General features: G+C 40.2%; 1 protein-coding gene across 1 annotated transcript in view; it reads right to left on the reverse strand.

The window, feature by feature from the left end:
• The window catches only part of TTC3 (tetratricopeptide repeat domain 3), a 410,905-nt gene that overhangs the window by 290,692 nt on the left and 95,878 nt on the right, over nucleotides 1-24,335 (reverse strand). The window contains exons 9-11 of the mRNA XM_053705936.1: nucleotides 21,937-22,099; nucleotides 21,793-21,838; nucleotides 20,466-20,550 (exon numbers count right to left, since the gene is read on the reverse strand). Coding sequence (XP_053561911.1) covers nucleotides 20,466-20,550; nucleotides 21,793-21,838; nucleotides 21,937-22,099 — 294 coding nt within the window. The remainder of the gene's footprint in view (nucleotides 1-20,465; nucleotides 20,551-21,792; nucleotides 21,839-21,936; nucleotides 22,100-24,335) is intronic.

The raw sequence follows: 24,335 nt of genomic DNA on the forward strand, positions 1-24,335 counted from the left end.
AAAAACAGAATTTATGCTTACCTGATAAATTACTTTCTCCAACGGTGTGTCCGGTCCACGGCGTCATCCTTACTTGTGGGATATCTCTTCCCCAACAGGAAATGGCAAAGAGTCCCAGCAAAGCTGGCCATATAGTCCCTCCTAGGCTCCGCCCACCCCAGTCATTCGACCGACGGACAGGAGGAAATATATATAGGAGAAACCATATGGTACCGTGGTGACTGTAGTTAGAGAAAATAATTCATCAGACCTGATTAAAAAACCAGGGCGGGTCGTGGACCGGACACACCGTTGGAGAAAGTAATTTATCAGGTAAGCATAAATTCTGTTTTCTCCAACATTGGTGTGTTCGGTACACAGCGTCATCCTTACTTGTGGGAACCAATACCAAAGCTTTAGGACACGGATGAAGGGAGGGAGCAAATCAGGTTACCTAAACGGAAGGCACCACAGCTTGCAAAACCTTTCTCCCAAAAATAGCCTCCGAAGAAGCAAAAGTATCAAATTTGTAAAATTTGGCAAAAGTGTGCAGTGAAGACCAAGTCGCTGCCTTACATATCTGATCAACAGAAGCCTTGTTCTTGAAGGCCCATGTGGAAGCCACAGCCCTAGTGGAGTGAGCTGTGATTCTTTCAGGAGGCTGCCGTCCGGCAGTCTCATAAGCCAATCGGATGATGCTTTTAAGCCAAAAGGAAAGAGGTAGAAGTCGCTTTTTGACCTCTCCTTTTACCAGAATAAACAACAAACAAGGAAGATGTTTGTCTGAAATCTTTTGTAGCCTCTAAATAGAATTAGAGCACGGACTACGTCCAAATTGTGTAACAAACGTTCCTTCTTTGAAACTGGATTCGGACATAAAGAAGGTACAACTATCTCCTGGTTAATATTTTTGTTAGAAACAACCTTAGGAAGAAAACCAGGCTTAGTACGCAAAACCACCTTATCTGCATGGAACACCAGATAGGGCGGAGAACACTGCAGAGCAGATAACTCTGAAACTCTTCTAGCAGAAGAAATTGCAACCAAAAACAAAAACTTTCCAAGATAGTAACTCAATATCTATGGAATGTAAAGGCTCAAACGGAACCCCTTGAAGAACTGAAAGAACTAGATTTAGACTCCATGGAGGAGTCAAAGGTCTGTAAACAGGCTTGATCCTAACCAGAGCCTGAACAAATGCTTGAACATCTGGCACAGCTGCCAGTCTTTTGTGTAGTAAGACAGATAAAGCAGAGATCTGTCCCTTTAGAGAACTTACAGATAATCCTTTCTCCAAACCTTCTTGTAGAAAGGAGAGAATCTTAGGAATTTTTATCTTATTCCATGGGAATCCTTTGGATTCACACCAACAGATATATCTTTTCCATATTTTATGGTAAATCTTTCTAGTTACCGGTTTTCTGGCCTGAACCAGAGTATCTATCACAGAATCTGAAAACCCACGCTTCGATAGAATCAAGCGTTCAATCTCCAAGCCGTCAGCTGGAGGGAGACCAGATTTGGATGTTCGAATGGACCCTGAACAAGAAGGTCCTGTCTCAAAGGTAGCTTCCATGGTGGAACCGATGACATATTCACCAGGTCTGCATACCAAGTCCTGCGTGGCCACGCAGGAGCTATCAAGATCACCGAGGCCATCTCCTGATTGATCCTGGCTACCAGCCTGGGAATGAGAGGAAACGGTGGAAATACATAAGCTAGGTTGAAGGTCCAAGGTGCTACTAGTGCATCCACTAGAGTCGCCTTGGGATCCCTGGATCTGGACCCGTAGCAAGGAACCTTGAAGTTCTGAAGAGACGCCATCAGATCCATGTCTGGAATGCCCCATAATTGAGTTATTTGGGCAAAGATCTCCGGATGGAGTTCCCACTCCCCCGGATGGAATGTCTGACGACTCTGAAAATCCGCCTCCCAGTTTTCCACACCTGGGATGTGGATCGCAGACAGGTGGCAGGAGTGATCCTCCGCCCATTGAATTATTTTGGTCACTTCTTTCATCGCCAGGGAACTCCTTGTTCCCCCCTGATGATTGATATACGCAACGGTCGTCATGTTGTCTGATTGGAACCTTATGAATCTGGCCTTTGCTAGTTGAGGCCAAGCCCTGAGAGCATTGAATATCGCTCTCAGTTCCAGAATGTTTATCGGGAGAAGAGACTCTTCCCGAGACCATAGACCCTGAGCTTTCAGGGATTCCCAGACCGCGCCCCAGCCCACTAGACTGGCGTCGGTCGTGACAATGACCCACTCTGGTCTGCGGAAGCTCATTCCCTGGGACAGATGGTCCAGGGTCAGCCACCAACGGAGTGAATCTCTGGTCTTCTGATCTACTTGAATCATTGGAGACAAGTCTGTATAGTCCCCATTCCACTGTTTGAGCATGCACAGTTGTAATGGTCTTAGATGAATTTGTGCAAAAGGAACTATGTCCATTGCTGCAACCATCAACCCTACTACTTCCATGCACTGCGCTATGGAAGGACGAGGAACAGAATGAAGAACTTGACAAGTGCTTAGAAGTTTTGACTTTCTGACCTCTGTCAGAAAAATCCTCATTTCTAAGGAATCTATTATTGTTCCCAAGAAGGGAACTCTTGTTGACGGAGACAGAGAACTTTTTTCTATGTTCACCTTCCATCCGTGTGATCTGAGAAAGGCCAGAACGATATCTGTATGAGCCTTTGCTTTTGACAGGGACAACGCTTGTATTAGAATGTCGTCCAAGTAAGGTACTACTGCAATGCCCCTCTGTCTTAGAACCGCTAGAAGGGACCCTAGTACCTTTGTGAAGATCCTTGGAGCAGTGGCTAACCCGAATGGGAGGGCCACAAACTGGTAATGCTTGTCCAGAAAAGCGAACCTTAGGAACTGATGATGTTCTTTGTTGATAGGAATATGTAGGTACGCATCCTTTAGATCCACGGTAGTCATAAATTGACTTTCCTGGATAGTGGGTAGAATCGTTCGAATGGTTTCCATCTTGAACGATGGTACCCTGAGAAATTTGTTTAGGATCTTCAAATCCAAAATTGGTCTGAAAGTTCCCTCTTTTTTGGGAACTACGAACAGATTGGAATAAAATCCCATTCCTTGTTCCTTTATTGGAACTGGGTGTATCACTCCCATCTTTAACAGGTCTTCTACACAATGTAAGAACGCCTGTCTCTTTATTTGGTTTGAGGATAAGTGAGACATGTGGAACCTTCCCCTTGGGGGTAGTTCCCTGAATTCCAGGAGATAACCCTGAGAAACTATTTCTAGCGCCCAGGGATCCTGAACATCTCTTGCCCAAGCCTGAGCAAAGAGAGAGAGTCTGCCCCCCACTAGATCCGGTCCCGGATCGGGGGCTACTCCTTCATGCTGTTTTGTTAGCAGCGGCAGGCTTCTTGGCCTGCTTACCCTTGTTCCAGCCTTGCATCGGTTTCCAGGCTGGTTTGGGTTGTGAGGCATTACCCTCTTGCTTAGAGGATGCAGAATTAGAGGCCGGTCCGTTCCTGAAATTGCGAAAGGAACGAAAAACAGAATTTATGTTTACCTGATAAATTACTTTCTCCAACGGTGTGTCCGGTCCACAGCGTCATCCTTACTTGTGGGATATTCTCTTCCCCAACAGGAAATGGCAAAGAGCCCAGCAAAGCTGGTCACATGATCCCTCCTAGGCTCCGCCTACCCCAGTCATTCGACCGACGTTAAGGAGGAATATTTGCATAGGAGAAACCATATGATACCGTGGTGACTGTAGTTAAAGAAAATAAAATATCAGACCTGATTAAAAAACCAGGGCGGGCCGTGGACCGGACACACCGTTGGAGAAAGTAATTTATCAGGTAAACATAAATTCTGTTTTCTCCAACATAGGTGTGTCCGGTCCACGGCGTCATCCTTACTTGTGGGAACCAATACCAAAGCTTTAGGACACGGATGAAGGGAGGGAGCAAATCAGGTCACCTAGATGGAAGGCACCACGGCTTGCAAAACCTTTCTCCCAAAAATAGCCTCAGAAGAAGCAAAAATATCAAACTTGTAAAATTTGGTAAAAGAGTGCAGTGAAGACCAAGTCGCTGCCCTACATATCTGATCAACAGAAGCCTCGTTCTTGAAGGCCCATGTGGAAGCCACAGCCCTAGTGGAATGAGCTGTGATTCTTTCAGGAGGCTGCCGTCCGGCAGTCTCGTAAGCCAATCTGATGATGCTTTGAATCCAAAAAGAGAGAGAGGTAGAAGTTGCTTTTTGACCTCTCCTTTTACCAGAATACACAACAAACAAGGAAGATGTTTGTCTAAAATCCTTTGTAGCATCTAAATAGAATTTTAGAGCGCGAACAACATCCAAATTGTGCAACAAACGTTCCTTCTTCGAAACTGGTTTCGGACACAGAGAAGGCACGACTATCTCCTGGTTAATGTTTTTGTTAGAAACAACTTTTGGAAGAAAACCAGGTTTAGTACGTAAAACCACCTTATCTGCATGGAACACCAGATAAGGAGGAGAACACTGCAGAGCAGATAATTCTGAAACTCTTCTAGCAGAAGAAATTGCAACGGAATGTAAGGGTTCAAACGGAACCCCCTGAAGAACTGAAAGAACTAAGTTGAGACTCCAAGGAGGAGTCAAATGTTTGTAGACAGGCTTGATTCTAACCAGAGCCTGAACAAAGGCTTGAACATCTGGCACAGCTGCCAGCTTTTTGTGAAGTAACACAGACAAGGCAGAAATCTGTCCCATCAAGGAACTTGCAGATAATCCTTTTTTCAATCCTTCTCGAAGGAAGGATAGAATCTTAGGAATCTTAACCTTGTCCCAAGGGAATCCTTTAGATTCACACCAACAGATATATTTTTTCCAAATTTAGTGGTAAATGTTTCTAGTTACAGGCTTTCTGGCCTGAACAAGAGTATCAATAACAGAATCTGAGAACCCTCGCTTTGATAAGATCAAGCGTTCAATCTCCAAGCAGTCAGCTGGAGTGGGACCAGATTCGGATGTTCGAACGGACCTTGAACAAGAAGGTCTCGTCTCAAAGGTAGCTTCCATGGTGGAGCCGATGACATTCACCAGATCTGCATACCAAGTCCAGCGTGGCCACGCAGGAGCTATCAAGATCACCGACGCCCTCTCCTGATTGATCCTGGCTACCAGCCTGGGGATGAGAGGAAACGGCGGGAATACATAAGCTAGTCTGAAGGTCCAAGGTGCTACTAGTGCATCTACTAGAGTCGCCTTGGGATCCCTGGATCTGGACCCGTAGCAAGGAACCTTGAAGTTCTGACGAGAGGCCATCAGATCCATGTCTGGAATGCCCCACAGTTGAGTGATTTGGGCAAAGATTTCCGGATGGAGTTCCCACTCCCCCGGATGCAATGTCTGACGACTCAGAAAATCCGCTTCCCAATTTTCCACTCCTGGGATGTGGATTGCAGACAGGTGGCAGGAGCGAGTCTCCGCCCATTGAATGATTTTGGTCACTACTTCCATCGCCAGGGAACTCCTTGTTCCCCCCTGATGGTTAATGTACGCAACAGTCGTCATGTTGTCTGATTGAAACCGTATGAACTTGGCCCTCGCTAGCTGAGGCCAAGCCTTGAGAGCATTGAATATCGCTCTCAGTTCCAGAATATTTATCGGTAGAAGAGATTCTTCCCGAGACCAAAGACCCTGAGCTTTCAGGGATCCCCAGACCGCGCCCCAGCCCATCAGACTGGCGTTGGTCGTGACAATGACCCACTCTGGTCTACGGGAGGTCACCCCTTGTGACATGTTGTCCAGGGACAGCCACCAACGGAGTGAGTCTCTGTATAGTCCCCATTCCACAGACTGAGCATACACAGTTGTAATGGTCTTAGATGAATGCGCGCAAAAGGAACTATGTCCATTGCCGCTACCATCAAACCTATCACTTCCATGCACTGCGCTATGGAAGGAAGAGGAACGGAATGAAGTATCCGACAAGAGTTTAGAAGTTTTGTTTTTCTGGTCTCTGCCAGAAAAATCCTCATTTCTAAGGAGTCTATTATTGTTCCCAAGAAGGGAACTCTTGTCGACGGAGATAGAGAACTCTTTTCCACGTTCACTTTCCTCCGTGAGATCTGAGAAAGGCCAGGACTATGTCCGTGTGAGCCTTTGCTTGAGGAAGGGACGACGCTTGAATCAGAATGTCGTCCAAGTAAGGTACTACAGCAATGCCCCTTGGTCTTAGCACCGCCAGAAGGGACCCTAGTACCTTTGTGAAAATCCTTGGAGCAGTGGCTAATCCGAAAGGAAGCGCCACGAACTGGTAATGCTTGTCCAGGAATGCGAACCTTAGGAACCGATGATGTTCCTTGTGGATAGGAATATGTAGATACGCATCCTTTAAATCCACCGTGGTCAAGAATTGACCTTCCTGGATGGAAGGATTGTTCGAATGGTTTCCATTTTGGACGATGGAACCTTGAGAAACTTGTTTAGGATCTTGAGATCTAAGATTGGTCTGAACGTTCCCTCTTTTTTGGGAACTACGAACAGATTGGGGTAGAACCCCATCCCTTGTTCTTTTAATGGAACAGGATGAATCACCTCCAGAAGATAACCTTGGGAGACTATTTCTAGCGCCCAAGGATCCAGAACATCTCTTGCCCAAGCCTGAGTGAAGAGAGAGAGTCTGCCCCCCACCAAATCCGGTCCCGGATCGGGGGCCCGCATCTCATGCTGTCTTGGGAGCAGTGGCAGGTTTCTTGGCCTGCTTTCCTTTGTTCCAGCCTTGCATTCTCCAGGCTGGATTGGCTTGAGAAGTATTACCCTCCTGCTTAGAGGACGTAGCACTTGGGGCTGGTCCGTTTCTGCGAAAGGGACGAAAATTAGGTTTATTTTTGGCCTTGAAAGACCTATCCTGAGGAAGGGCGTGGCCCTTGCCCCCAGTGATATCAGAGATAATCTCTTTCAAGTCAGGGCCAAACAGTGTTTTCCCCTTGAAAGGAATGTCAAGCAATTTGTTCTTGGAAGACGCATCCGCTGACCAAGATTTTAACCAAAGCGCTCTGCGCGCCACAATAGCAAACCCAGAATTTTTCGCCACTAACCTAGCCAATTGCAAGGTGGCGTCTAGGGTGAAAGAATTAGCCAATTTAAGAGCACGAATTCTGTCCATAATCTCCTCCTAAGAAGAAGAATTACTAATAATCGCCTTTTCTAGCTCATCGAGCCAGAAACACGCGGCTGTAGTGACAGGGACAATGCATGCAATTGGTTGTAGAAGGTAACCTTGCTGAGCAAACATCTTTTTTAGCAAACCTTCTAATTTTTTATCCATAGGATCTTGGAAAGTACAACTATCTTCTATGGGTATAGTGGTGCGCTTGTTTAGAGTAGAAACCGCCCCCTCGACCTTGGGGACTGTCTGCCATAAGTCCTTTCTGGGGTCGACTATAGGAAACAATTTTCTTTAAATATGGGGGGAGGTACGAAAGGTATACCGGGCCTGTCCCATTCTTTATTAACAATGTACGCCACCCGCTTGGGTATAGGAAAAGCTTCGGGGGGCCCCGGGGCCTCTAGGAACTAGTCCATTTTACATAGTGTTTCTGGAATGACCAGATAATCACAATCATCCAAATTGGATAACACCTCCTTAAGCAGAGCGCGGAGATGTTCCAACTTAATTTTAAAAGTAATCACATCAGGTTCAGCTTGTTGAGAAATTTTTCCTGAATCTGAAATTTCTCCCTCAGACAAAACCTCCCTGGCTCCCTCAGACTGGTGTAGGGGCCCTTCAGAAACAAAATCATCAGCGTTCTCATGCTCTTCAGTATTTTCTAAAACAGAGCAGTCGCGCTTTCGCTGATAAGTGGGCATATTGGCTAAAATGTTTTTGATAGAATTATCCATTACAGCCGTTAATTGTTGCATAGTAAGGAGTATTGGCGCGCTAGATGTACTAGGGGCCTCCTGTATGGGCAAGACTGGTGTAGACGAAGGAGGGGATGATGCAGTACCATGCTTACTCCCCTCACTTGAGGAATCATCTTGGGCATCATTTTTTCTAAATTTTTTATGACATAAATCACCTCTATTTAAATGAGAAGGAACCTTGGCTTCCCCACAGTCAGAACATAATCTATCTGGTAGTTCAGACATGTTAAACAGGCATAAACTTGATAACAAAGCACAAAAAACGTTTTAAAATAAAACCGTTACTGTCACTTTAAATTTTAAACTGAACACACTTTATTACTGCAATTGCGAAAAAATATGAAGGAATTGTCCAAAATTCACCAAAATTTCACCACAGTGTCTTAAAGCCTTAAAAGTATTGCACACCAAATTTGGAAGCTTTAACCCTTAAAATAACGGAACCGGAGCCGTTTTTATATTTAACCCCTTTACAGTCCCTGGAATCTGCTTTGCTGAGACCCAACCAAGCCCAAAAGGGAATACGATACCAAATAATGCCTTCAGAAAGACTTTTCTATGTATCAGAGCTCCACACACATGCAGCTGCATGTCATGCTGTTCTCAAAAACAAGTGCGCCATACCGGCGCGAAAATGAGGCTCTGACTATGATTAGGGAAAGCCCCTATAGAATAAGGTGTCTAAAACAGTGCCTGCCGATATTATTTTACAAAAAATACCCAGATTAAATGATTCCTCAAGGCTAAATATGTGTAAATATGATCGATTTAGCCCAGAAAATGTCTACAGTCTTAATAAGCCCTTGTGAAGCCCTTATTTACTATCTGAATAAAAATGGATTACCGGATCCCATAGGGAAAATGACAGCTTCCAGCATTACATCGTCTTGTTAGAATGTGTCATACCTCAAGCAGCAAAAGACTGCTCACTGTTCCCCCAACTGAAGTTAATTCCTCTCAACAGTCCTGTGTGGAACAGCCATGGATTTTAGTAACGGTTGCTAAAATCATTTTCCTCATACAAACAGAAATCTTCATCTCTTTTCTGTTTCAGAGTAAATAGTACATACCAGCACTATTTTAAAATAACAAACTCTTGATTGAATAATAAAAACTACAGTTAAACACTAAAAAACTCTAAGCCATCTCCGTGGAGATGTTGCCTGTACAACGGCAAAGAGAATGACTGGGGTAGGCGGAGCCTAGGAGGGATCATGTGACCAGCTTTGCTGGGCTCTTTGCCATTTCCTGTTGGGGAAGAGAATATCCCACAAGTAAGGATGACGCCGTGGACCGGACACACCTATGTTGGAGAAATTAGACTTATTTTTGGCTTTGAAAGGCCTATCTTGTGGAAGGGCGTGGCCCTTTCCCCCAGTGATGTCTGAAATAATCTCTTTCAATTCTGGTCCAAATAGAGTTTTACCTTTGAAAGGGATGTTAAGCAATTTTGTCTTGGATGACACATCTGCTGACCAAGACTTTAGCCAAAGCGCTCTGCGCGCCACGATAGCAAACCCTGAATTTTTTGCCGCTAATCTAGCTAATTGCAAAGCGGCATCTAAAATAAAAGAGTTAGCCAACTTAAGTGCGTGAACTCTGTCCATAACCTCCTCATATGGAGTCTCTCTACTAAGCGAGTTTTCTAGTTCCTCGAACCAGAACCACGCTGCTGTAGTGACAGGAACAATGCACAAAATGGGTTGTAGAAGGTAACCTTGCTGTACAAAAATCTTTTTAAGCAAACCTTCCAATTTTTTATCCATAGGATCTTTGAAAGCACAACTATCTTCGATAGGAATAGTAGTGCGTTTGTTTAGAGTAGAAACTGCCCCCTCGACCTTAGGGACTGTCTGTCATAAGTCCTTTCTGGGGTCGACCATAGGAAATAATTTCTTAAATATAGGGGGGGGGGGGGACAAAAGGTATGCCGGGCTTTTCCCACTCCTTATTTACTATGTCCGCCACCCGCTTGGGTATAGGAAAAGCGTTGGGGTGCACCGGAACCTCTAGGAACTTGTCCATCTTGCATAATTTCTCTGGAATGACCAAGTTGTCACAATCATCCAGAGTAGATAACACCTCCTTAAGCAGTGCGCGCAGATGTTCTAATTTAAATTTAAGTGTCACAACATCAGGTTCAGCTTGTTGAGAAATTTTTCCTGAATCTGAAATTTCCCCATCTGACAAAACCTCCCTCATGGCCCCTTCAGATTGGTGTGAGGGTATGACAGAACAATCATCATCAGCGCCCTCCTGCTCTTCAGTGTTTAAAACAGAGCAATCGCGCTTTCTCTGATAAGTAGGCATTTTGGATAAAATATTTGCTATGGAGTTATCCATTACAGCCGTTAATTGTTGCATGGTAATAAGCATTGGCGCACTAGATGTACTAGGGGCCTCCTGTGTGGGCAAAACTGGTGTAGACACAGTAGGAGATGATGTAGTATCATGTTTACTCCCCTCATCTGAGGAATCATCTTGGGCAATTTCATTATCTGTGGCAGTACTGTCCTTACTTTGTTTGGACGCTATGGCACAATTATCACATAAATTTAAATGGGGAGACACATTGGCTTTCATACATATAGAACATAGCTTATCCGAAGGCACAGACATGTTAAACAGGCTTAAACTTGTCAACAAAGCAAAAAAAAACGTTTTAAGACAAAACCGTTACTGTCTCTTTAAATTTTAAACATAAAACACTTTATTACTGAATATGTGAAAAAGTATGAAGGAATTGTTCAAAAATTACCAAAATGTCACCACAGTGTCTTAAAGCATTCAGAGTATTGCACACCAAATTTCAGAGCTTTAACCCTTAAAATAACGGAACCGGAGCCGTTTACAAATTTAACCCCTATACAGTCCCAGCTATAGCCTTTGCTGAGACCTAACCAAGCCCAGAGGGGAATACGATACCAATTGACGCCTTCTAGAAGCTTTTCCAGCAAATTTCAGATCCTCACACATGCATCTGCATGCCCTGCTCTCAAAAAACAACTGCGCAGTAATAGCGCGAAAATGAGGCTCAGTCTACAACTAGGAAGGCCCCCTGACTGGAAAAGGTGTCTAACATAGTGCCTGCCGTTTAATAAACGTTCCCCAAGTTTATAAATGCGAATTGTCAGCATAAATATGAATAAAATGCCAAAATAAAGCAATCGATTTAGCCCATAAAAATGTCTACCAGTTTTTTAGCGCATATTAAGCCCTTTATTCTGTTTGTTTGACTAAGAAAATGGCTTACCGGTCCCCATGAGGGGAAATGACAGCCTTCCAGCATTACATGGTCTTGTTAGAAATATGGCTAGTCATACCTTAAGCAGAAAAGTCTGCTAACTGTTTCCCCCAACTGAAGTTACTTCATCTCAACAGTCCTATGTGGAAACAGCAATCGATTTTAGTTACTGTCTGCTAAAATCATCTTCCTCTCACAAACAGAAATCTTCATCCTTTTCTGTTTCAGAGTAAATAGTACATACCAGCACTATTTTAAAATAACAAACACTTGATAGAAGAATAAAAACTACATTTAAACACCAAAAAACTCTTAACCATCTCCGTGGAGATGTTGCCTGTGCAACGGCAAAGAGAATGACTGGGGTGGGCGGAGCCTAGGAGGGACTATATGGCCAGCTTTGCTGGGACTCTTTGCCATTTCCTGTTGGGGAAGAGATATCCCACAAGTAAGGATGACGCCGTGGACCGGACACACCAATGTTGGAGAAAGATAGATAATCCCTTTATTACCCATTCCACAGTTTTGCATAACCAACACAGTTATCTTAATGTACGTTTTACCTCTGTGATTACCTTGTATCTAGGAACCTTCTTCCAGCCCCCTGATCACATGACTGTGACTGTTTATTATCTATTGTCTTAAATTTAGCATTGTTTTGTGCTAAATCTTAAATAACTCCCTGTGCCTGAACACAGTGTTATCTATATGGCCCACACGTACGTTCTGTCTCTGTGTTGAAAAGAGATTTAAAAAGCATGTGATAAGAGGCAGCCCTCAAAGGCTTAGAACTTAGCATATGTGCCTACCTATGTTTAGTTTAAACTAAGAATACCAAGAGAAAAAAGCAAATTTGATGATAAACGTAAATTGGAAAGTTGATTAAAATTACATGTCCTATCTGAATAATGAAAGTTTAATTTTGACTAGACTGTCCCTTTAAACAATGTTCCAATTTATTTCTATGATCTAATTTGTCTTATTCTCTTAGTATCTTTTGCTGAAGAAACTACAATGCACTATTGGGAGCTAGTTGAACGCATTGGGTATACATTATTAAAGGGACAGTCTACACAAAGTTTTATTGTTTTAAAAGATAGATAATCCCTTTATTGCCCATTCCCCAGTTATATTAATAGACTTTTTACTTCTGTGATTAACTTGTACCTAAGCGTCTTCTGACAGCCCCCTGATCACATGACTTTTAGTTATCTATTAACTTGCATTTTAGCAAATGAGTGCAGTGTCTACCACAAGCCACGCGCGTAATCACAATGTTTATCTATATGGCTCACATGAACTAGCACTCCCGTTGTGAAAAGCAAATACAAATTATGTTATAAGAGGCTGTCTTTAACGGCTTCGAAACAGACAGAAATTTAGAGGTTTCAATGTTATAAAGTATTTTAATATAACATTGTTGGTTGTGCAAAGCTGGGGGATGGGTAGTAAAGGCGTTATATATTTTTAAACAATAACAATTTTAGTTAAAAAGGGACACTCAAGTCAAAATTAAACTTTTATGATTCAGATAGAGCACACATTTTTAAACAACTTTCCAATTAATTTCCACTTTTTAAATGTGCACTATCTTATATATATATATATATATATATATATATATATATATATATATATATATATATATATATATATATATATATATATATATATACACACACAGCTACTGAGCAGGTGCAAGTTTCACAGAAAATATACGCATTATGAGATTGGCTGATGGCGGTCACATGATGCAGTGAGACTGAAAATAGAACTTACTTTAAATTTCTTAAAAAGAAATCTACTTACTCATATGAAACTCAAGCCAAGTGCTTTTGCATTGTATTTTTATTATGCATTTACTGATTATGCTATTCTGCTGTGTTTAGTGGTGCTTTAACCTTTTTCTATCACACTTGCATCAAGAATGCATTACATTTTATTTTGAGTAATTTCTAACTTTAAACCAAGAAAAGGTTTAACGCAAGAAGTATAAAATTACTAGAACCTAAAACAAAGAACCTTTTGAATTTTGGGAAGGATTGAAGACTATTTGTATCAATAGTCTATTAAAATTACATAAAGCCCAATATTTATTTCATGCTTCTGATGGAGGATACAGTTATAAATATACTTTCCAATTTACTTCTAATATAAAACTTGCTTCATTCTCTTAGTTATCCTTTGATGAAAGAGCAGAAATAAACTACTGGGAGTTAGCTGAATACAGGTGAGCCAATGACAACAGGCACATATGCGCAGTCACCAATCACCTGCTAGTTCAAATTAGTGCCTTGCTGCTCCTGAGCACTGCTCTATGAAACAATCTCAGCCAGGATATTTCACAGAGCAGTGTGTGAGAAGTTACATTTTCAGCTCTGGCGTGTGTAGAAGCTCACTATTACATTACTGCTGTGGTAAACGTAGTGAAATTGGGAAAAAGTACAGCAGTATTACCAAGCAGAGGTATGATTTTAGCTGCTAACTTTTACTATGTAAGGCGTCTATATCTGAAGTTCTATATTTGCTAATATCATCTCAGTTGTTCCCATTACATAGTTTAGAGTAAACAGACAGTCATGTCGGTCAGGGATTCCCTGACTGTATTCAGCTAGTTAGGGGTGTGGGAAAACCGCTAGCTCTGCTGTAAGTATTACATACGTAGAACATAAGCCCTGAAAAACACACCAAGGTCTTTCTCAGTTTTAGGAGCTTTAGCTGCAAAATAGGAAATTAATGTATATAGCAAAGTTTACTAACTTTCATGATTCAGAAAGAGCATGCAATTTTATACAACTTTCCAATGTATTTACTATAATTAACAAAATGCGTAGACAGTCTTGTTACCAGCTCCTACTGAGCATGTGCAAGGATTTACAGAATATACGTATATGCATGTGATTGGCATATAGGTCTCATTTCTTCAGCAGAGATGATTAGATAAGAACTGTAGAACAATAGAGTGTATGCAAACATAATGACCATGGGTAACTAAGTCCAGATTGGCTTTTGAAAATAAACTGTAGCAAACAACATAATTTATGTAAGAACTTACCTGATAAATTCATTTCTTTCATATTAGCAAGAGTCCATGAGCTAGTGACGTATGGGATATACATTCCTACCAGGAGGGGCAAAGTTTCCCAAACCTCAAAATGCCTATAAATACACCCCTCACCACACCCACAAATCAGTTTAACGTATAGCCAAGAAGTGGGGTGATAAGAAAAAAGTGTTAAAGCATAAAAAATAAGGAATTGGAATAATTGTGCTTTATACAAAAAAATCATAACCACCACAAAAGGGTGGGCCTCATGGACTCTTGCTAATATGAAAGAAATGAATTTATCGGGTAAGTTCTTACATAAATTATGTTTTCTTTCATGTAATTAGCAAGAGCCCATGAGCTAGTGACGTATGGGATAATGACTACCCAAGATGTGGATCTTCCACGCAAGAGTCACTAGAGAGGGAGGGATAAAATAAAGACGGCCAATTCCGCTGAAAATAATCCACACCCAAAATAAAGTTTAAATCTTATAATGAAAAAAACTGAAATTATAAGCAGAAGAATAAAACTGAAACAGCTGCCTGAAGTACTTTTCTACCAAAAACTGCTTCAGAAGAAGAAAACACATCAAAATGGTAGAATTTAGTAAAAGTATGCAAAGAAGACCAAGTGGCTGCTTTGCAAATCTGATCAACTGAAGCTTCATTCCTATACGCCCAGGAAGTAGAAACTGACCTAGTAGAATGAGCTGTAATCCTTTGAGGCGGAGTTTTACCCAACTCGACATAGGCATGATGAAACAAAGATTTTAACCAAGATGCCAAAGAAATGGCAGAAGCCTTCTGACCTTTCCTAGAACCGGAAAAGATAACAAATAGACTAGAAGTCTTTCGGAAATCCTTAGTAGCTTCAACATAATATTTCAAAGCTCTAACTACATCCAAAGAATGCAACGAGTTTTCCTTAGAATTCTTAGGATTAGGACACAATGAAGGAACCACAATTTCTCTACTAATGTTGTTAGAATTCACAACCTTAGGTAAAAATTTAAAAGAAGTTCTCAACACCGCCTTATCCTGATGAAAAATCAGAAAAGGAGACTCACAAGAAAGAGCAGATAATTCAGAAACTCTTCTAGCAGAAGAGATGGCCAAAAGAAACAAAATTTTCCAAGAAAGTAATTTAATGTCTAGCGAATGCATAGGTTCAAACGGAGGAGCTTGAAGAGCCCCCAGAACCAAATTCAAACTCCAAGGAGGAGAAATTGACTTAATAACAGGTTTCATACGAGCCAAAGCTTGTACAAAACAATGAATATCAGGAAGACTAGCAATCTTTCTGTGAAAAAAAGAACAGAAAGAACAGAGATTTGACCTTTCAAGGAACTTGCAGACAAACCTTATCCAAACCATCATGAAGAAACTGTAAAATTCTAGGAATTCTAAAAGAATGCCAAGAAAAAAGATGAGAAAAACACCAAGAAATGAAAATCTTCCAGACTCGATAATATATCTTCCTAGATACAGTTTTACGAGCCTGTAACATAGTATTAATCACAGAGTCAGAGAAACATCTATGATTGAGAATCAAGCGTTCAATCTCCATACCTTCAAATTGAAGGATTTGAGAACCTGATGGAAAAAAGGACCTTGTGATAGAAGGTCTGGTCTTAACGGAAGAGTCCACGGTTGGCAAGTGGCCATCCGGACAAGATCCGCATACCAAAACCTGTGAGGCCATGCTGGAGCCACCAGCAGAATAAACGAACGTTCCTTAGAATCTTGGAAAAAGAACTATAGGCGGAAAAATATAAGCAGGATGATACTTCCAAGGAAGTGACAATGCATCCACTACTTCCGCCTGAGGATCCCTGGATCTGGACAGATACCTGGGAAGCTTCTTGTTTAGATGAGAAGCCATCAGATCTATTTCTGGAAGTCCCCATATTTGAACAATCTGAAGAAATACCTCTGGGTGAAGAAACCATTCGCCCGGATGTAGTGTTTGGCGACTGAGATAATCTGCTTCCCAATTGTCTATACCTGGGATATGAAGCGCAGAAACTAGACAGGAGCCGGATTCCGCCCATACAAGTATTCGAGAGACTTCTTTCATAGCCAGAGGACTGTGAGTTCCTCCTTGATGATTGACATATGCCACTGTTGTGACATCGTCCGTCTAGAAACAAATGAACGACTCTCTCTTTAGAAGAGGCCACGACTGAAGAGCTCTGAAAATTGCACAGAGTTCCAAAAATGTTGATTGGTAATCTCACCTCCTGAGATTCCCAAACCCCTTGTGCTGTCAGAAACCCCCATATACAGCTCCCCAACCTGTCAGATTTGCATCTGTTGAGATCACAGTCTAGGTTGGAGGAACAAAAAGAAGCCCCCTGAACTAAACGATGGTGATCTGTACACCACGTCAGAGAGTGTCGAACAATCGGTTTTAAAGATATTAATTGAGATATCTTTGTATAATCCCTGCACCACTGGTTCAGCATACAGAGCTGAAGAGGTCGCATGTGAAAACGAGCAAAGGGAATCGCATCCAATGCAGCAGTCTTAAGACCTAGAATTTCCATGCATAAGGCTACCGAAGGGAATGATTGAGACTGAAGGTTTCGATAAGCTGTAACCAATTTCAGACGCCTCTTGTCCGTCAGAGACAGAATCAAGAACACTGAATCCATCAGGAAACCTAAAAAGGTTACCCTTGTCTGAGGAATCAAACGAACTTTTTGGTAAATTGATCCTCCAACCATGTTCTTGAAGAAACAACACTTATAAAAGACTGAAAAGGTTCTTTCTAGAGAAAATGAGCAAAGGGAATTGAATCCAATGCTGTGGCCATAAGACCTAAAACTTCTATGCATATATAGCAACTGAAGGAAATAATAGAGACTAAAGGTACCGATAGACGGAACCCAATAACATTATCCCTTGTCTGATAGAGACAAGGACAGTGATACAAACTATCTGGAAACCTAAAAAAGGTGACCCTTGTCTGAGGGATCAAGAGCTTTAGAAAAGAAGATCCTCTATGTCCTGAAGAGTAAGTGAATCATATGAGATTCCGCATCCTCAGAAAATAATCTGAATGAAAACAGAAAAATGAAAATATGCATTTATTGTATCTAATGAAAACAAATAATGCTATCAAAGACCATAAAAAGGCAAAATAGTTTGAATAAAAATCCAAAACCCGGTTCCTCAAAAGAAACTGGAAGAAATACCCCAGAAGATTCCAGGTCTGAGCAGCGCTTGAACCCCATGGGTGCCCAGCCATGCTTCAACAGTACCCAAAATATATAGGACAGAAACACAGTTAAAGAAAGTGTTAGCCTTGCTGGAATAAAATCAAAGAAATTTTGGACAAAATAAATTTCAAAGAAGCCTTAACCTGCCCCTTACCAGCCAAGCTGGAATACGGCACGTACATCGCAAAATTAGGAAGCTGATTTCGAACTCCAATTATAGACATGTTACTTGGGAAAGAACTCAGGAATTCGTTCCTTAATAAGAACAACCAAACTAGTATAAGCTTAAAGTTTTAGTCTTAGAACTCAACCTTGAAGCCCAGAGTAACAGTTAAGAATTGAATCCAATTATAAAACAAATAATTGATTATCTTGGAACAAAGGAAATATGGATTTTTTTTATTTATTTTTTAAAAATCACAAAATTCTTCTAGCTAAAAAAGCTAAATATTCAATAAAATGAAGACAAATGAAATTATTAGCATGATAGTCCAGTTTAAAGGACCAGCCAATACAGTGGACTTGCATAATCAATAAATGCAAAACAACAAGACAAATGCAACAGCACCTAGTCTAGTAAATGTTGTCCCTTTAACAATGCTAAAATAAATCATAATCTGATACTTGATCTTAAAGTAAACAGAGAAAATGAAGCAATTGCAATATCCAAATAAATCACAGGACCAAGAAAAGTACCTGAAACTAAATAATTTTCCATAAATAAGATACAACTATCTAAAGGAAAATAAATACTATTTTGCTATAGAAACAATAGCATAATTAGTAGAATTAGAGATAGCCCCAATAAATTGGAGAACCCTCCAAATTGAATTTAACTGCTGGCAAAGAATATAGTTTAAAACCTTTGAAGAAGGAATAAAAGAAAATTCTCAGCCTATTCCATTCCCTAGTATAGGGAATTGGAAAGAAAACCTCTAAAGAAATAAATAGGCAGAAATAATGTCAGCTAGTCTTAAAGAACTAGTTACCTTAATATCCAAAATAATCAGCACCTTTTCAACAAAGAACAAATGTACTTTAATAATTGAAAAATAATAAAAAAGTATATTTGTTAGTGTCAATATCTGATGAAGAAAATTTCTGAAAAAAACATCATCAGAGAAGGATAAATCAGTATGTTGTTGGTCATTTGAAACTTCAATAACTAAAAAAGAAGTGAAAAAGACCTAAAAATTTTATTAGAAGGCACGAAGTCAGACAAAGCCTTTAACATAGAATCAGAAAAATATTTCTTATAAGTCTTCTAAATATTTCTTGTAAGAAAAGAAAATATATAAAGCATAAATACTAATGGATTCCGCATGTAAAAGTATAACATAATATCTTATTACAAACCATAGCTAAAGATAAACATTTATAACATTTAAAATAAATGAACTTAGCTTTGGTAGAACTGAAACTCAGTTAAGCGTTTTTCCAAAAGTGGCTTCTGATTCAGAGTCCATTTGAGACATCTTGCAATATGTAATAGAAAAAACAACATATAAAGCAAAATTGATCAAATTCCTTAAATGACAGTTTCAGGAATGGGAAAAAAATGCCAATGAACAAGCTTCTAGCAACCAGAAGCAATAAATAATGAGACTTAAATATTGAGGAGACAACAATGACGCTCAATTTTTTTAGCGCCAAAAAAGCCGCCCACATTATTTGGCGCCTAAATGCTTTTGGCGCCAAAAATGGCGCCACATCCGGTAACGCCGACATTTTTTGTCGCAAAAAAATGTTTGCGCCAAGAAAGTCCGCGCCAAGAATGACGCAATAAAATGAAGCATTTTCAGCCCCCGCGAGCCTAACAGCCCACAGGAAAAAAAGTCAAATTTTAAGGTAAGAAAAAATTGAATTATTCATATGCATTATCCCAAATATGAAACAGACTGTCTGAAAATAAGGAACGTTGAACATCCTGAATCAAGGCAAATAAATGTTTAAACACAAATATTTAGAACTTTTATATAAAGTGCCCAACCATAGCTTAGAGTGTCACAGAAAATAAGACTTACTTACCCCAGGACACTCATATACATGTAGTAGAAAGCCAAACCAGTACTGAAACGAGAATCAGTAGAGGTAATGGTATATATAAGAGTATATCGTCGATCTGAAAAGGGAGGTAAGAGATGAATCTCTACGACCGATAACAGAGAACCTATGAAATAGACCCCGTAGAAGGAGATCATTGAATTCAAATAGGCAATACTCCCTTCACATCCCTCTGACATTCACTGCACGCTGAGAGGAAAACCGGGCTCCAACCTGCTGCGGAGCGAATATCAACGTAGAATCTAGCACCAACTTACTTCACCACCTCCACAGGAGGCAAAGTTTGTAAAACTGATTTGTAGGTGTGGTGAGGGGTGTATTTATAGGCATTTTGAGGTTTGGGAAACTTTGCCCCTCCTGGTAGGAATGTATATCCCATACGTCACTAGCTCATGGACTCTTGCTAATTACATGAAAGAAAAGGTGATAACGCATTCCAACCATTTTCAACTCATCCAGTATGCTGTTTTGCAAAACAATCTTGTAATTACAGAGTATTTTTATGCGTGAAGAAAGTGTCAGCACGTGAACAAGAAAAGTGCTGCAAATTTTTTACTTCATTAGTGCTTTTCTCTTGATGTTTCTTCTGGTAGTGAAGTTCAAAACCGCTTTCCCGAGAAGCCTTGTTTTTATCCCCTGCTATCCATAGTGGTGTTATTTTTGTACATCGCTCTGAGTTATGCGAGAGGGTGGCGCTTGTTAGCAGAGTCACTGAGCTAGCAGATGACATATTAGCAAGACCCGTATAGGCACACCGTAGTAGTGGCAGCTGGGGACTGAACGCCAGCTGCTAGTTTAGCACCATTCCTTTTGGTGCAATTGGAAACCATGAGAGTGCACTTGACTTATTACCCTGATTTTTTTTCTTTGCAATACAACATTACGCTATGTGGCGCCCCTTTTTCTTCTTCCATAATTTCAGGTATTTCCTCTCCCTTTTTCAGGATAGAAAACTGAATCCCCAGAAAATAAATACAAGTGTTGTAGTGCAAAACCTTTACCTTATGATGGACTTCCTCTTTAGCTCCAGAATTCACAGTGTTTTTTTCAGTGGAATCCGGAACAGAATTAAACTGGGCAGCGAGCCTACAAAGAGATGGCAAATAACAGAGGTCATGTATTTTCATATGCAATACATCAATGTCACGTCACAAACTGTTTTCATGGTTATGTCTTCTCATTCATAAAAAAAGTACAGCATTTCCTAGGACTAGTTTCACAACTGTGTGTTACTCTAAATGTCAATATACTGCTGGACATTGGTTGTCATTGTGATATACCACCATTAAAAACAATCTAGGTTAATGTTGACCAATTTCTTCTTTAGCCTGGAGGTCAAGAGTTGGATAGATGATCAGCTTTGTATTTTCACTCCGGCAGCATCTCAGATACATCAATGCAACTCTTATCATACTCCTGGCTAATAACCTACATCTATAAAGACCAGTGTTCTCCCCAGAAAATTCTACCAACAGGGCGGTAATCTCTTGACTAACATATATTGAGTGCATTATAGAAGTAGACTATATTAGTAAATAAAGCAATATGTACTCTGCAGGACTTCCACATATTTGTTTCTGTCCTGTACAACAGAATTAAATAGGGAGTGCTATATCCAGTAGAGAAAATAAATAAAACTAGCAAATAAAGTAGATTTGCATAATCAACAAATGTGTGATAAAAAGACAATGCAATAGGACTAAGTCTGAACTTCAAATGGAGTAGTAGATTTTTTTCTGACAAATTTAAAAGTTATGTCTATTTCCACTCCCCCTATATATCATGTGACAGACATCAGCCAATCACAAATGCAAATACGTATATGCGGTTCATTTTTGCACATGCTCAGTAGGCGTTGGTGACTCAAAAGTGTAAACATAAATAATTTTTGTTAGTTAATTGAAGTAAATAGGAAAGTTGTTTAAAATTTTGACTTGAGTGTCCCTTTAATTTAATATATAACAATTTAATAAAAGTAAAAAACAAATATAATGCAGCGAATAACTACCTCTACAAAACTGTGCTAAAGTATTAAAAGGTTATATTATAAACACCTGTAAGAGAGAGTACCAGATACAGAAGTTTATTTTATTGCAAAATTATTTGGGTGGAGAAAACAGTTTTAGTTTCTTTCCATTCGGATTCAACTTATTTTGAGACGGGGAAAACATTTCACTAATTTTAATAATGTTTGTTGTTTTTACTAGGGGCACAAAGTACTTTGCAATTGTCTGATATAAAACCAGTAATGTGGAGAGAGAGAGAGAAACTAAATAGATAAGATTCTTGACAAAATAAGATAATTCATATGGAGACAGTGGTACCTACTTTCCTTCACGTAGCTTCTTTGTGAAAGATTTCTTCGGCTTCTGTTCTGTAATAGAAAAAACAAAAATAAATCAACCACTTTGTACTTTATCTGTGATACAAATAAGTAAAGCATTCAGTATATAAAACCTTATATATAGTTACCTTTCATATCTTCCATATGCTTTTTGATTTTTGCGTGCTGCTGAAGCAGATCTTTTATTCCTTCAGGACTATCCTCGCACAGCTCCTGAGCCTTCTCATTAGACTCTACAGCTAGTACTGGATCTCCCAGCAGAAAGAGGGCTTCACAGAAGCGGTAATGACCCTAATGTACAAGAACAGGGTTTCAGAATAATTGTGGATTTAAACAAAGACAAGGACAGTTGCAAGAAGACTAAGGCTGTTCCAAACAAAACCAGAAAGGCATAGAATAAATAACAGGATCCGAAACGTGCACAAATGTAATCTCCAATAAAGAACCATTTAAAATGAGCGACCCAAAACATGCACAAATGTAATCTCCGATAAAGAACCATTTAAAATGAGCATATGCAACATATGGATACATTGCATTTCCATGACATAACAGAATTCTAGCAAACAGTTTAAACGTTGTATAATAAAATGCAATGTTATCTAAACAGTAATGCAGAACTAGAGAACAACTACTCAAGAAATCCTAAAAATCAGATCTACTTTCATAAGCTGATCTTTTATTCCACTAGAGATAAGCATTTCTCTGCATGCCCTTAGTTATGTGGTACTGCTGCTCAGTCTAATGACAAGGGCACCGGCATAAAAAATGACGAAATAGAACGTTTTCTACATTATACAATGAAGAAAGAAAACTACTTTAAAAATCTGTTAAAAGGCGGAATAGTGCTGCAGTTCACTTCATTCTCTTTATGCTTGGACGTGCTGCTTGTTTTGTCTAGAAGGGAAAAGCAAACACATGCAAGCAATGCTCAAAGAAACGAAACTACAGTGAGGGGGCTTGGTATTGTATGTCACTTACTCAGATACTTCCTGGCTCACAAGCCAGAGCCACTCCTTAAAGGGGTATTAAACATTTTTATTGTTGCATGCAAGAGAAGGCTTTTCAAAATGTGTTACAGGTTTAGTCTTTACAACAAGTATCACTGTCTGCTAATAAAGCTTATTAGCTGGTGATCAATTACTCTTTATACTTAAAGGGACACTGATCCCAATTTTTTTCTATCGTGATTCAGAGAGCATGCAATTTTAAGCAACTTTCTAATTTACTACTATTATCAAATTATTTTCATTCTCTTGGTATCTTTATTTGAAATGCAAGAATGTAAGTTTAGATGCCGGCCCATTTTTGGTGAACACACTGTGTTGCTCTTGCTGATTGGTGGGTAAATTCACCTACCAATAAACAAGTGCTTTCCATGGTTCTGAACCAAAAAAATAGCTTAGATGCCTTTTTCAAATAAAGAAAGCAAGAGAACGAAGAAAAAACAGAATTTATGCTTAACTGATAAATTACTTTCTCTTGCGGTGTATCCAGTCCACGGATTCATCCTTTACTTGTGGGATATTCTCATTCCCTACAGGAAGTGGCAAAGAGAGCACACAGCAAAGCTGTCCATATAGCTCCCCCTCTAGCTCCACCCCCCAGTCATTCGACCAAAGGTTAGGAAGAAAAAGGAGAAACCATAGGGTGCAGTGGTGACTGTAGTTTAAACAAAAACATTTTTTACCTGACTTAAATGCCAGGGCGGGCCGTGGACTGGATACACCGCAAGAGAAAACATAATTTATGCTTACCTGATAAATTTATTTCTCTTGTAGTGTATCCAGTCCACGGATCATCCATTACTTGTGGGATATTCTCCTTCCCAACAGGAAGTTGCAAGAGGATCACCCACAGCAGAGCTGCTATATAGCTCCTCCCCTCACTGCCATATCCAGTCATTCGACCGAAACAAGACGAGAAAGGAGAAACCATAGAGTGCAGTGGTGACTGTAGTTTAATTAAAATTTAGACCTGCCTTAAAAGGACAGGGCAGGCCGTGGACTGGATACATTACAAGAGAAATAAATTTATCAGGTAAGCATAAATTATGTTTTCTCTTGTTAAGTGTATCCAGTCCACGGATCATCCATTACTTGTGGGATACCAATACCAAAGCTAAAGTACACGGATGATGGGAGGGACAAGGCAGGAACTTAAACGGAAGGAACCACTGCCTGTAGAACCTTTCTCCCAAAAACAGCCTCCGAAGAAGCAAAATTGTCAAATTTGTAAAATTTTGAAAAGGTGAGAAGCGAAGACCAAGTTGCAGCCTTGCAAATCTGTTCAACAGAGGCCTCGTTTTTAAAGGCCCAGGTGGAAGCCACAGCTCTAGTAGAATGAGCTGTAATCCTTTCAGGGGGCTGCTGTCCAGCAGTCTCATAGGCTAAGCGTATTATGCTCCGAAGCCAAAAGGAGAGAGAGGTTGCCGAAGCTTTTTGACCTCTCCTCTGTCCAGAGTAAACGACAAACAGGGCAGATGTTTGACGAAAATCTTTAGTAGCCTGTAAGTAAAACTTCAAGG

The sequence above is a fragment of the Bombina bombina genome, chromosome 3 (assembly GCF_027579735.1).
Source record: "Bombina bombina isolate aBomBom1 chromosome 3, aBomBom1.pri, whole genome shotgun sequence".
NCBI lineage: Eukaryota > Metazoa > Chordata > Amphibia > Anura > Bombinatoridae > Bombina > Bombina bombina.